At 47.5% G+C, this 14,717-nt stretch overlaps 1 gene segment (V, D, J or C); it reads right to left on the bottom strand.

The window, feature by feature from the left end:
• Positions 1 to 795: 795 nt before the first annotated feature.
• On the bottom strand, positions 796 to 3,674 carry LOC140902906 (Ig mu chain C region-like). The segment is given in 5 exon segments: positions 796 to 891; positions 1,761 to 1,834; positions 2,186 to 2,497; positions 3,052 to 3,381; positions 3,614 to 3,674. Coding segments are annotated over 5 exon segments (849 nt in total).
• Between the last annotated feature and the right edge of the window lie 11,043 nt (positions 3,675 to 14,717).

The raw sequence follows: 14,717 nt of genomic DNA, 5'->3' as shown, positions 1-14,717 counted from the left end.
TTCAAAATGAGGAGTTAGGATCCAACCAGGCAGCATGTGCAGGCTCCGTGGCTGGGGGAGCCCCTCCCAATGATAAAGCTGTTACGGATAGAAGATAGATGGGTGTTGGCACGAGGCCCTGTGGATTGAGCCCTACAGGAAAAACAGCAGTTTCCCAAGGAATTTGTTGGAGTAGCAGCTCCAGGACAGGGATGCGGACAGAGCCTGACCTCACACAGCTCCGTTCAGACACAGTTTCCCATTCGTCATCTCCCCTCATGCCATGGAACGATACTGCTGGCCAGGCAGCACGGTCCTGCTGATGGCAGCTCCTAAGAGGCAGCCAAAAGCAACCTCCACCCAGCTGGAAAGTGTCACTTCTGTCTGGTTCTGCCCCTTCCATCTGCTGAGCTCATCAGGGGGCCAAGGCTGGTTCTGCATCTAGGTTTTTCTGGTCCTGCTTGTGCCACCGGTAACACACCTGAGTCTCATGGGGAGGGATTGGCCATAAACGCACCAATATATTGCAAAGATACCTGTAGGACAACGTCTTTCATATCACACTAGGAAATCTCCCACCTTCAAGGGTCTTGGTTCTTTTTGTGACTTCCTGCTCTGCATAGGCCAGATGGACAAGTGGGTTAATTTTCAGTTACATTTTGGAACTGAGCCACATGCAGCAGCAGTGAAGAGCAGTAAGAAGCAGTACAAACAAACCAACAGCTTCTACAGAAAGTCAGCACCTTACACGGTGATCCTGTCATTGAGATGAGCAGTGAAACAGCTGTGAGTGTTCAGCTTGGATCCCCATCCGGGCTACGATTTCCCCCTTTTCCCTTTCACTGGTTGCTGCTCCACGCTCTGGTTGTGATTCTTTGAATCAAACTCCAGTTGGGCATAAATGGTTTGACCCTGTTTGACAACATTTAGAAACATTAGACACCTCTCCGCAAGGTTGATTAGCCAAACTTTGATAGAGTTGGACACAACAATCAGTTACATTTACAAACAGATTGTTACGTTTTATTTAAAATTCCTCTGTCCAAACAGTGCACGTGATTAGCACAGAAACCATCATGGGAATCTTGCCTTAAAAGTCCAGCACTTGACTGAAAAAGAAGTTTAGGATTGAGACAGTTTTTAATGCACCCATTAACTCCTCTGAGTCTGCGGCTTTCGCTCTTTTACTGAATTTCAAAACAGACAGAAAAAGCCAAATCCAGCCTTAGCAGAATTACAGGGGCATTGGAACCATCTGCATTCTAAATTCACTCATTTTGAAGACCCAGTCAATGGCTCATTAGAGGAAATTAAAGTTTTTCGTCACCCCTTACAGCTGTTTTCTGACCAATTTATACCCCAGCCCAGATTATCCTCCCACTTCAATGGAAGTTGTGCATTTATAACTGATGGGCTAACCAGGCCTCTGCTGTGTCATTTACATCACTGGTTACATCCCAACGGAATTTGCCCAGAGATTCCCATGGGAGTTAAACATACTTATTTCTGGCAGAAGTTTGCTTTGTGTGACAAAGTAAATGATGAGTGAATAGCAGTTCCAAGCACCGAGCCTCAACAGAAGATTTGCTGCATTACAGGGGTGTAAGAAGGAATAAATGTTCAGTAGGGACAAACAAAAGGGACTGGTAGAGCTGTTTTCAAATTTTGTGAGAAATCAACCCAGGTATTAATAGGGCAGCTGCTAGGTCTCCACACCCGGGACGGACTGTAGTGTGTTGATTACCTGGATTAGAACCGCAGAGACTCCAGGCCAGGCTCACAGACACCATCAACACCCCCAGGAAAACCACCACTGTATAGCGCACAGTCTGCAGCATACACCCGCTGGGATGGACTGTGGAGGAAGCTGACACCAGTGAAGTTGGGAGAATCATGTTTGCACCTTTTCATTAAACCCTTTGGTTTTAATTCCCCTCTCTCCAATAGTTGTTCTCATTTTATTCTTTACAGTGCTTTATAGGTACAATCTGGGTGAAAGCTGCTCTAGAAATCACTGTCTTGGAATCCCTCTAATGTCTCAGTTTAGATTTCCCCAAATTCTCTGCAAATCTGCCCGCTTTTAATTATGACATAGAATATCCCAGCTTTCTGTAATGGCAAATTACATTCAGGTAGCTCTCATGTGGCCACTTAACATGCATATTATCACTTAATTTCCTTTATTCTCAAGTATAAAATCACTCACCTTCCATATACCTGGCAATTTTCCTAACATGCTTGCCAGAAGAGTTGAATTTGACTTCACAGGTGAAATTCTTCCCACTGGTCCAGGTGTCCATGGGGACGCTGATGTGATTTATGAACACGAAGGAGCCATCCTTTGCTTTCAGCGAATGCATCAGACCCTGTTCCTGCAGATCCCCAGAAAAACTCCAGGAAATTTGGACTGGGTTCGAAACTCCATGGACCACGCAAGCCAGATCAGCCATCCTGGGGGAGAGGAGGCCGTGGGGAGATGGAGCCAGAGTCAGCACCCAACTGCTGGTGATGTAACTGTCTGAGCAGGAGAAAGCACAGAGCTCAGTGTGAGGCTCAGCTGAGCAGCAGTTTGATTCAGGGGGTTAATCGTACAAGATGAAAGTAGCTCAAAGGATAAATGTGTTGTACAATAGGAAAATATGAAGAATCTGACAAATCAAATGATATCCAGCCCAAACTAAACACATATTTCCACTTAGCAGAAGGGAAACTCTGTGCTATTTTAGGAACTGATGCAGTCCTAAGAACATTTCCTAATTGCAAAGTATTGTGTCATTTGAACATGGCTCTAAGGTTTAAAATATTCCCAGCTTGTGCCCTGAACAGGAAGAAGACAGAAAATCTTCATGAGTTCATTTTCACTATTTGCATATTTTATTTGTGCAAAATATATTTTTCTGTTCTTTCAGCAACCAAAGTTTACTCGCTTCTTTTGGATTCAGACAGTCTGTCTTCTAACAATCCAATCTTTGATAAACTATCACACCAGCTTTTAACATTTTAACATGCACATGAACTATGTCTGCATTGTCATTATATTTCATTTCTAACCATTCAGTTCTATTTCCTTACCTCCAACAATCAGGGTGGATCCATAGCCAAAAGTCAAGATGATGTAGGAATTGGTACAGTAATAAACCCCCGAGTCATTCCATTGGGCATTGTAGATTTCCAGTGTCAAGTTGTGTCCTTCTGATATGCAAGCAACTTTATTTACATTTTGATTATCTGAGCATCTCTTAATTAACATGGGGGCCTCACCTTCCCGTCTCCTGTACCACTGAGCTGTTATACCTCCTGCTAAAAATTGTTCTTTGGAAGAGCACTGGATCTTCACTGTATCATTAATGTTCACAAACAGGAATGACTCAAGTTGGTGCAAAAATAACTGCACTTCTACCACTGCAGGAATAAAAGAGGGTGTGTTGTTAGAGTCAATTTTCAGCCGGTCACGATCTGCACAAAATAAACTGAATTGTTCAGAATTAAAACAAAAGCACAAATGCAACAAGATTACATTGTGCAAAAGTAAATGGAAGAGCATCCTAAGCTATCAGACATCATGAAAGCCTTATTGAAAAGGTTCCTTTTTCAATTCTAAAGCTTAATGGTATGACTAAAGCAAAAGCTTTACCCAGCAAAGACAAAAGCAGATATTTGGTGAACAGCATGATTGTTACAAACAATATCCTGAACGATGAAATCTAAGAGTTTCTGTCTGGTAAGCTGCTCAAGTGCAAAGGGTCCAACATCCTGGTCGGAACTGCTGAGGGGGTTGTGCTGTGGTGATAGATGCTTTTCACCGAGGCTTCTTAAAGAACCCTTTGGGGACAATCTATTTCTTGTCAGCTGTTGCTGCATTTGATTCAAATATGGTTATATTAGAACAATTCAGAAGAACGAAATAACCATTAGGATGTGGCACAATGTAGAATATGCATGAGATAGTTCAACACAGAACCATGTCTAGTGCGGAGACAGCAGGTACCAGGGCTTTCTGAGGGGTCAGACTGCTGTATATGACACTGGCTAAAGGTGCGATTCTGTAGACCATATTGTACCCTGCTGCCTAGTGCAAATGATTTTCCCAAGGGATCAGCATCCCCCATTGCGGCCAGATTTCTAAAGAGCCCAGCTCCCATATAGACACTTAACAAACGGCACAATTTTCAACTGTGCTCATCCCCCAGCAGCCCCCACTGGCACACTTGTGGCTGGATTCCCAAGAGATGAGCCTCCAATGGGCGTCTAACGAGCCGAGCACTTGTACAAATCTGGTCCTTATTGAGGTACCGAAGGGTGCGTCCGCACTGCAGCTGGCAGGGTAGTTCCCAGCCCGGGTAGACAGACAAGCGCTAGCTCTGGTCTAGCTAGTGTGGTGAAAATAGCAGAGTGGCCACAGCGGCGTGGGCCGTGGCTTGGGCCAACTCTACGAGTTCGTGCCCAGGAGGTCGGGCAGAATTGAACTTGGGACGTCAGCCCGAGCTGCCACCTGGGCCGCCGTGGCCACACCGCTATCTTTCAATGCACTACATTGAGCCGCTACTCCCCCAGCTGCAGTGTAGACGTCCCCTAAATGGGAGCTGGGCTCTTCTGGAAGTGTGGCCCCAGCCGCGGGTGATGAACAGCTGAGAAACGGGCTTCTCCCTGCTGCCTCAGTATTTTACCCCCGCTGAGACCTTATTGCTTGACAACATGATACTGAATGGTAATTTAGGACCAGATTCTCATCTGGTGTAAATCAGCATCGATCCATCGAAGGCAATGAACTGATGCTGATTTACACAAGTTGAGAATCTGGCCCTTGGAGTTCTAAGTGAATCCTGAATGCTCACAGTGGCTTGCTTGAGAAATGAGACCAGGAAATCCTTGTGGCTGGATTTCCAGACTCCACAACAGCTCAAGCTTTCTCACCTGCCTCCGAACTGTGCAATTCCTGCTCCTGCATTTTTGCACACCCCAAACTCTTATTGATTTAAGTGGAATAGTGCTGGATGCACAAGGAACGCAGGGTCTGGCCTTGTCAGCCCAGAGTTTGTGGGGCTGTAAAGTGCATCGTGGGTGTATTGCAAACACTTCATGCAGCACAATACACCATGATTAAACATAGACTTTAAAGTCCGAAGGGACCATTATGATCGTCTAGTCTGACCCCCTGCACATTGCAAGCCACAGAATCTCACCCACCCACTCCTGTAACAAACACCTGACCTATGTCTGAGCTACTGAAGTCCTCAAATCGTGGTTTAAAGACTTCAAGGTGCAGAGAATCCTCCAGCAAGTGACCCCTGCCCCACGCTGCAGAGGAAGGCAAAAAACCCCCAGGGCCTCTGCCAGTCTGCCCTGGAGAAAAATTCCTTCCCGACCCCAAATATGGCAATCAGCTAAACCCTGAGCATGTGCACAAGACTCAATAGTCAGACACCCAGGAAAGAATTCTCTGTAGTAACTCAGATCCCACCCTATCTAACATCCCATCACAAGCCATTGGGCATATTTACCGCTAATAGTCAAAGATCAATTAATTGCCAAAATTAGGCTATCCCATCATACCATCCCCTCCATAAACTTATCAAGCTTAGTCTTGAAGCCAGAATTGGGGTGGCTTTCATACTTGTGCCTATTCTTTGGCTCCTCTTTATGATAATAATTCCAGGCACATCATGAGTAGATCCCAAAGCACTTTACAAAGGAGGTCAGTAACGTTATCCCCATTTTACAGATGGGGAAACTGAGGCACAGAGCGGGGAAGTGACTTACCCAAGATAACCCAGCAGAAGAGCTGGGAATAGAACCCAGTGCTCTATCCACTAGGCAACGCTGCACAGTGGATTATTAGTGACTGGTCTATTTTCTCAATGTCTTTGGTTTGTGCTGTAACATTTACTTTCTTTCACACTGCTGAAAGGTAAATTCCAGTTTTTGCAGTTATTTCATGGACTGTTCTGCTTTAGCTTTGCTCTAACCATCCCCTGGCTGCAGAGGAATTGGGGGGAGCAGTTTACACTTCCTTGGTCACCGAACACAGGGAGTGAGACCTAAAAAAACAAACCGCCCAAGCGCTTTGGTAGCGGAACAAACAAAAGAAAAGTGGCAAAATAAGTGGGCTGAAACTGACCACAGCGGCAAGTGCAGCTTTCCGAGCAGCCAGTTCTGATCTATTTTTAAACGATTGGCCCTTTGTAGCAAACACGGCTCTTTGTCCTGTCGCCTGTGGGTTTCTAAGATCGGTTTCAATTTGTTTTTATAAAACATCATGTAGAAATAAAATCAAAACTATTACAGTCACTTTGTCTTGGCTTTTAATAGACTTGTACAGAAGAAGATCAAGTGTAAAAGGAATTTGTACGAGTTAAGTGTGACTGGGGGCAATAATCTTAGGACGTGTTTGAAAATGTGTCCAATGACTTCGCTGTCTAACTCCCATTGATTTTGCACCTAGGCACCCAGCTACACCTTTAAGCACCTAAATATCTTGAAATCTGGTTCTCGTGAGCTTAGATACCACTGAAAGTCAGCAGGACTTAGATTACCACTTGGAAACCTCGATCACTTTTGAAAATGACACCTGGCTCCTAAATTAATCAGGATTTCTGCTACAGTTAGGCCTACAATTTTATCCTGGCAATTGACAATAAACTTCAGGCAGAGGTACCGGAAAACCACCATAAAAAAAGGAGGGCGCAGGGAGCACGTGGAGGGTTGGACAGCAAGACCACCCTGTACTCACACTGCAGAGGCACTTCCTGCCCCGTGGGGCTGGGTCCAGCTCCCGGCATTGGCATCTAGTCCACGTGACCACAGTGCCGCTCAGGTTTGGCTCCTCTGCTGCTCTATAGATGGAAACGGAGGGACAGATGTGCCAAACCTGAGTAGGGCTCTGATCACATCGGTCAAGTTGCAAGGCCCGTGCCTAGGAGCCAGGCCCAGCCTCACCTGCCAGGAGCAGCCACTGCAGGGGTCATGGACTTTCCTCCGATTCATGGTCACTGTGAACACCACGCCAAAATCATAGCCTGCATTCTAGCTAAGCTGATTTGCCTGGCCCATAGGACCTTTGCATGGGATGATGCCTATACACCTGTACAAAGGATATCTATGGCACTAGGCCCCCCCAGGTCAGCAAACTTCTGTTAATCTAACTGTCTACTTTTTTATCCTCACCACCCTGCTGCAGAGTAGGGAGGAATTATCCCCATTTTACAGCTGGGGAATGGAGGCCCAGAGAGACTTGGGGTAACGTGTTCAGAAGCCCCTAAGTGATTTGGGAAGCAGAGGACCACTTTCAACAGGAACTAAGGCTTGAAAGTCATAGGGATGTAAGTGACCAGCCCTAGGTCACACATGCAGCCTGTGGCAGAGCAGGGATTTGACCCCGAGTGCCTAGCTAGCACCTTGACAGCCGTATGTATGGCCTGAAGATCAGCTTGGGATAACAGGAGAGTGGACTCAGCAGAGGATCTGGCCCTGATTTGCACTAGGATTTTATTGGGGCTGAGGTTTAAAAGGGCAATTTGGATGCTCAATGTACCTGAGGAACCAAATTTCTAGCCCCATCAATTCCTTCGCCAGAGGGTTCCACCCCCAGTCCTTTCCTTAATCTACAGTAATAACTAAACACAAAAGCAAAAGTTTTATGTTTGCTAATTTCCCCACTTCCACGGTGCCCCATGAACCTGTTTGTTGGTTTATGCCATCCTTTGCTTAAATCATGTGATATACCTCTTGGTGACTGTTATGTTCACAGCATACAAATAGAAACACCAAATACTCATGCTGGAAGGTTGCAACCTAACATGACTTTTATTCTTCAAATCCAGAATGATAAGAAAAAGTAACCCAAACCAAAGAGAGATGCACAACTCACCCCACCTTGATCTAGGCTGTCTCTTTCCAGACAGACTGCTGCTAGGCTCAGATTGCACACTTCCGCACAGACAGCAAGCAGGACCAGAAAAGCCCCCTGAAATTTAAAGTTACAAATCACAATTTTAACACAGTTTTCATACACCACAGTGAGAGAGCTTATTACCATTTTATTGATGCTAATACCGTCTGACCTTATAAATCCCTGAAGCACAGAAAATATTCCGCCTGAATTGCAGTCAGAAGAAATAATAGGATGCTCATAACAAGACTCACACAAATATTCCACTTGAGACACACACCATGCTGGTATCCAATCTAAGCTTGAATTTCTTCTCTAAAAGATTTTAGAGGCAAAGGGTTATCCCCCCACCCAACCCCCAACCCTGGTTTGCTCTGCTGGCACTAAGAGTAAGATTTTGAATGGCTCTTGGCTCTCTTGTTTTGTCATGCATGTTGCCCCACAGATCTTTAAGAGGAAAGAGAACATTTTCCTCTCCATGTGACAAAGTCTTTCATCAAGAAATCCATTAGCTAGCAGGTGCTATGAGGCAGACAGACATCACCTATTCTTTACTGAAGAAAGGCTCAAGATGTCTCACCAGATAGTTGAGATGATGCTAGTCTGTCTGAAAAGCACCATGTCAGTGCTAGGTGTTATGATTTCCTTGCTGTCTAGTTGGGATGTTACATTAGGAATGAGATTAGCTAGTCACACTTTCTGATGTTTCCTACTGAAACTGTCTGAGCCTAGGACATGGGGTATGTTTCAGCTGCCCTGCTATCCTATTAAGACTTTAATATTAATCAGGTTCTTTTCCAGGAATTCACCAAGCGGCATGAAATGATTCCACCCACGTGTTCATACAGGGGAATATTCATTGCCTCAAGCAGCACAGTCTGAGTTGCATATAATAATTCAGTGTACGACGAGTGAGATCTAGATCTATTTGAGCCACATTGGTCGCAATTATTCCAGAGTGTGAACATCAAAGGGAAGGCAAGGAATTATTTCAGGCACTATTAGAGGCTGTAACTCGGACTAATGAGATGTATGTAATAGGAAAATTTAGCCTGACTGTTATATCTAAGTAAGAATGGTTCCTCTATCAGGCTTTTTCTAGGTAGATCTCAAAGCGCCTTGCAAAGGGGACTAAATATCATATGGAGGTAAGTATCATTTCCCTAATTTTACAGTTGGAGAAACTGAGGCACAGACAGGGGGAAGTGAACTTGTCTCCAAGGTCATGTAACAAGGCAGAGCTGGGCTGGGCATAGATCTCAGGGCTCCTGACTCCCAGTCTGGTGTCCTCACCACCAGACTGAGCAGTTCTTCCATTGCATTTCGTACTGTACCAAACACGCTGTCGACACTCAGTAAATAATCCACAAAGATCATATCAGGACAAACTTCCGAGCAGCGATGGATCGGGGGAGTCTCTGAAAGTGGATGCGCCAGCGTGTAAGACATAGGCTTTGCCTGTTCCAGCTGTCGTAGACATTTAAAACATGCTGCACTGGCTGGGGTAGAGGTAGGAGCTGGGTATGGACTAGCTCAGCTACCGGTAAACTCTCTTTCCGAACTCTCCTGTGACTCAACTCTCTTTTAGATGCCTTTGAGCCGAGACTTTCCAACCTGGTGCCCTCAGCCCCGGAGGATGCTGAGCTTCCCCCCGTCATTCCTCTGCTCTGCCTGCTCTCTGATTTCACTCCTCCCTGGAGTGCAGTTCTCTGGGACATGGGTGAGGAGGCGTCTGAAGGTCAGATGGGTGCTGGAGCCATAGATGAGAATGGGGTCTTTAGTGTTTGGAGCCTAATGACAATCCCTTCTGAGATGTGGAACCAGAAGATGATCTGCACTTGTAGGGTCAAGGAGAGCAGAACGGGGAGAAACATCAGTGCTACAGTCTCCAGGGAAACAGGTCCATTAACGTATCATCCAATCTAACCTGCCTTCCTGGGTATTTATGCTACATCCCTCACCGTGGGTCAGTGACATCTACTGCAGGCTGGAGGAATAGACAGAATCAGACGGGATGGCTCACATGAATGATAACCAATGGGAGTGAGGAGAGGTTTTGGAAACCATTGAGAGGGTGCTTGAGTTGTGGGGCAGACAAATACAGTCACTCCCCCGTCACCCACCTTTCCCACCCCCAGCCCTCCTGAAAACCTTCATTTTTCAACCCTCCCAGTGGTGAGAAATGGCTTTCTGGTCAAGCAGCCTGAACCTTCCCCTCCATGCGAGCACAGCAAGGATACAAAAGGGTCACTTGGGGTGAGCCAAAGGGGAAGAACTAGGAGCATCGGGAAGGAAATCAACAGAGGGAACAGCAGGATGAATGGCAGGAATAGCTTCCTGACAGCGAGATCTAACAAATAGTGGAAGAGATGCTGAGGGGCAGGGTTAGAAGCCCCTATCAAGGGGTCTGGACAAAGTACTCGTGATTATAACATAGGGAACAATCCTGCAGGGGCCGGGGGGAGCTAGGGGGCACCCAGTGTAACAGGGTCGTCTCCATCTCTGACTTCTAGGATTCTGTGCCACCCCCTTTAAATAACCTGATTCTATTGCAGCCATCACGGGAGCAGGAGGTCTCAGGCTGAAATGGCTCCATGCAACAATGTCCAGTGCAGGCCGGAAGGATTAGGGCTGGTCTACACTCTTATCAGGTAACTCTGTTGAGCCGTGGTGTGAATTGTTGCTAACATGGCTATGCCAGTAAAAGCCTCCGCGTGGATGTAGTTATACTGTGTAAAGGGGCCTTACACCAGCACCGGTTATTTCAGTTCATGAATCAGGAGAAGCTGTGCCGGAAATATTACAGGGCCAAAATTTTGTATAGACAAACCCTTTAAGAACAAAGCGAATTCCAGGTGGCACAGACGGGTGTGTCCAGCCTTCCGAAAGGCCTTTTAATTTCTTAAATTGCCTGGACATTTGCAGCAAACCTGTTCTGGGAAAAAGGGAACCAGCTAGAATCTGACCACGAAACTCAATGATCCACTCATTAGTGGAGTTATTGGGGGGGGGGAGGGAAAGGAGAGAGATAGAATAACAATGAGAGATCATTTTGCAAGGTCATAGAATCATAGAAGATTAGGGTTGGAAGAGACCTCAGGAGGTCATCTAGTCCCCCCCTGCTCAAAGTGGGACCAACCCCAACTAAATCATCCCTCTTCCCTGTCTTCGCACTTCCCTCTCCCTCCATATACAGCAGGGCAGCAGCTCTCAACCTTTCCAGACCACTGTACCCCTCTCAGGAACCTGATTTGTCTCGTGTTCCCCCCAAGTTGCACCTCACTTAAAAGCTACTTGCTTACACAATCAGACAAATATAGAAAAGTGTCACAGCTCACTATTACTGAACAATTGCTGACTTGCTCACTTTTACCATAGAATGATAAATTATAAATATTGTACTTATATTTCAGTGTATTGTATAGAAAGCAGTATGAACAAGTCATGGTCTGTCTGAAATTTTAGTTTGTAGTGCTTGTTAGATTGTTAGACTTCGGTAGTGCTTTTTATGTAGTCTGTTGTAAAACTAGGCAAATATCTAGAGGAGTTGATGTACCCCCGGAAGACCTCTGCGTACCCCCAGAGGTTTGCGTACCCCTGGTTGAGAACCACCTCCACAGAGCATGGAACAACAGGTGCGGAGCGTCGGGGAACATCTCCCTTTGCCAATGCAGTTGCATGGGATGCAGAGATCAGAAGCCCATGTTTTGATAGGTGTTTTCTATACTCAGCATCTCTTCTCTCTGCAGGAGATTGTAGGATTGTGTTCCATGCTGAGCTGCCCTGTATTTTCATCCTTCTCCTCATCCAGCTGTTGATTTTGCTCTGGAGAAAGTGCCCCATCAGACGTAATTCAGTCATAACTCTGACTGCTATGAACACAGCCACTCATCACACAGCCCTATAACTATCCCTTTGTTTCATCCAACAGGGAGAGCTGTGCAAAGAGGGAATCAAATACCTATCAGGCAGATCCCACAGGTAAATTGTATTAACAACAGGGGACTAGAGCCAGTGTCCTGGCCAATGTCCAACCCTACACTTTGCCTCCTGAATTTTCTGAGGTTTCATGTAAATTTATTCTTCTCTGCTCTTCTAGCGGAAGTGTTGCGTAGGGTTGTTGATATAAAAAAGAACTGCTGGGTTCTACACCAGAGGTGGCTGCAGGTTAGGGATGGTGTAATATTGCAATGTATATGTAACCGTGCCTCAATGGGCCACAACTGAGAATACCAAATACAGGACAAACTACTGAGAAATAGGGCAGATACACCCCCCAAAACTGGTGGCTATTCTCCCATAAGATATACCAAACAAGCAACAAAACTTCTGTTTCACCACACTAGCTAACAAGAAGTCAGAAAAGCAGTTTCCTTAGGTATTCCAGGAAGGGCGCCTCCTCCTGGCTGCTCATGGGATTAGCTCCTTCTGGCTCCAATACCTCTTCTGTCATCTCATTCTTGCCGCAGCCCTACTCGCTCTTCTGGACTCTGCACTTTCCTCTTTCTGGCTTGACTGCTCCCTCTTCAGGCCTTGGCCCTCTGGCCAAGTCACTGGGTGTTTCCCCCCTGCCAGGGGATCAAAGGGCCACAGGACAAACTGTCCCAGGGAATCACCAAACCCACTGCCCTGACAGTTCCACTTCCCCAGTGGCTGGGAGGAGAACCTCGGCCTGTCCTCTGCTCCTGGTTCCAGTTCAGGGACTCTTGAGTCAGCAGCTAAGGTCTGCAACGTCCCGCCTTGCTGGGGCTTCCCCGATTCCTTTCCTACTCCGCCTCTCTCAGGCTTTTGCTCCACCACCCTCCGAGGTAAATCCTTCCTTCGGGGCCTGGGTCCCCAGGGTTTCTCCTCTGCCCTGGGCTTCCTCCTTTCCCTCTCTCATGCCCAGAGAATGACTGTAGCCTTCCTCATTGCAGCCCTTCTCTGCTGCCAGATTCCTGGCTTTATACCAGCCCTGCCTGCTCCTGCTCATCATCATTCAGGGCTCATTTAGGCCACCTAGTTCCCCTCAGCTGGAGCCTATCCCTTTAAGTGGCCCCTTCTCAGCCTCATTAACTCCTTCTGGTCTAGTGGGGGTGAACACCCCCTCACGCTCCCTTTCCGCAGGATGGGCATTTGCTGCTGATTGAGGGCGACAGAGTCACCTGCTCAGTTTGTTAAGCCACGTCCTGCACTGGAGGAGGTTTCCCATCCAAGCACTGACCCTCGGCGGCTTTGCTGCGGCTTTGGGGTCAGTACTTAGATCACAATCAGGCCAGTGTTTTCACATTTTTACTGTCCCTCGTGGTGAGCCACAGGGCTGGTTAGACCTCCAATAACAGAATATAGATAGTAAGGGTCAGACTGTAACACCTGTGCCCACACGGGTGAGAAGTTACAGATGTGAGCAGTCCCTGGAACTTCAGTGGGACCCCTGCTGTGAATAACGGCTCCCCAGGGGGAGTGAGAGGTTCATCGCCTGGCCCCAAATGAAATACAAAGGGCCACCTACTACTCTCAGTGACCCCCTGTAAACCCAGAGTAACTCCACTGCCTTCAGCAGAGTTCTCCTGGGTGTACACCAGGGTCAGGGAGAGCAGAATCTGGCCCAAAGACTGTAAGAATGAGTATGGAGTAGAGCAGAGGTTCTCAAACTGTGGTTCGCAGACCATCAGTGGACCGCGAGCTCCATTCAGGTGGTCTGCGGATAGTTCCTTCCAAGGTGCAGGCCTGGGCAGCCGCACACAAAAATGAAGGGCCACCCACCTAATTAGTGCAGCCGCGCAGGCGAGGCTCCACTGATTAGGTGCCTGGACCCTGGAGAAGACGCACATGTAAGGTGAGGTGGTGGCCTTGGGGGGATTAGGGGGTAGATGGGAGGGGGCAGTGGGGTGAGAAGAGGGGGTGGGGGAATTTGGGACGTGCAGGGCTGCAGCGGCCAGAGAAAGAGGTGACTTTCCCCAGCTCCAGGGCTGCGGCTGCCGGGGAGAGACCCCCCTCCTTCCCAGTCCCAGCTCGGGGGCTGGTGGATCGAGGGAGAGAGGGCATATCCGTCACATTAGAAAGGTAAGACTACTGATATTAAAATATGAGTTGTGTGCTTTTATTTGTAGAACAAAAAACGTTAATTATTATTAAGGTTTTTTTTATTTAGCGCTTTTATCCAAAAGCAGCCTCCACCCAGCTGGAAAGTGTCACTTCTGTCTGGTTCTGCCCCTTCCACCTGCTGTGCATGTCAGGGGGCCAAGGCTGGTTCTGCATCTGGGTTTTTCTGGTCCAGCTTTTGTGACCGGTAACACACCTGAGTCCCAAGCCCAGTCGGGGGGAGATTCAATTTCTCGTGGGTATCAACCTCCCACCTCCCCTTTCAAAACCACCAAGGGCTCGGCTTAGACATGAGAGTAGCTGAGTTCACGGCGACTGCCTGTGTGAGTAAGGCAGGCCCTGAGCCCCACCTCCTCTTACCAGTGCCCAGCCTGTGGAACTGAGTTTGGGATCTCTAGGGCGGAAGAGGGGAAGAATCGTCTCCTTCACAGGTCCCAGAACGGTGGTGGAGCCACTCCACGGCTGCTACCCCAACAGCAGGGCTGGAGCAGGGACTCTGTGGCCCTTGTGCCCCAGCTCCACAGGGGCTGTTGTCTAGAGGGTTGGTGTAGTGGTGGATTCACTCCCTGCTAACCCCATCCCTCTCCCGTGGGCCACACTGAGCAGAGAGCCAATCTCTGGGGCGTACAGGGAGCGCGTAAGTTACACGCAGGCTCCTGCAATCCCGCCCCCCTTTATGAAGTGACACCGCACTGCTCCTGCGGTCTGGGACCCTCTGCACCCACAGAGGGGTGGAATTTGTCCAGAAACACACCAAAATGTTGCC

The sequence above is a fragment of the Lepidochelys kempii genome, chromosome 24 (genome assembly GCF_965140265.1).
Source record: "Lepidochelys kempii isolate rLepKem1 chromosome 24, rLepKem1.hap2, whole genome shotgun sequence".
NCBI lineage: Eukaryota > Metazoa > Chordata > Testudines > Cheloniidae > Lepidochelys > Lepidochelys kempii.
Note: the sequence above shows the minus strand (reverse complement) of the source record. Positions and strands in the feature narration are given on the sequence as shown.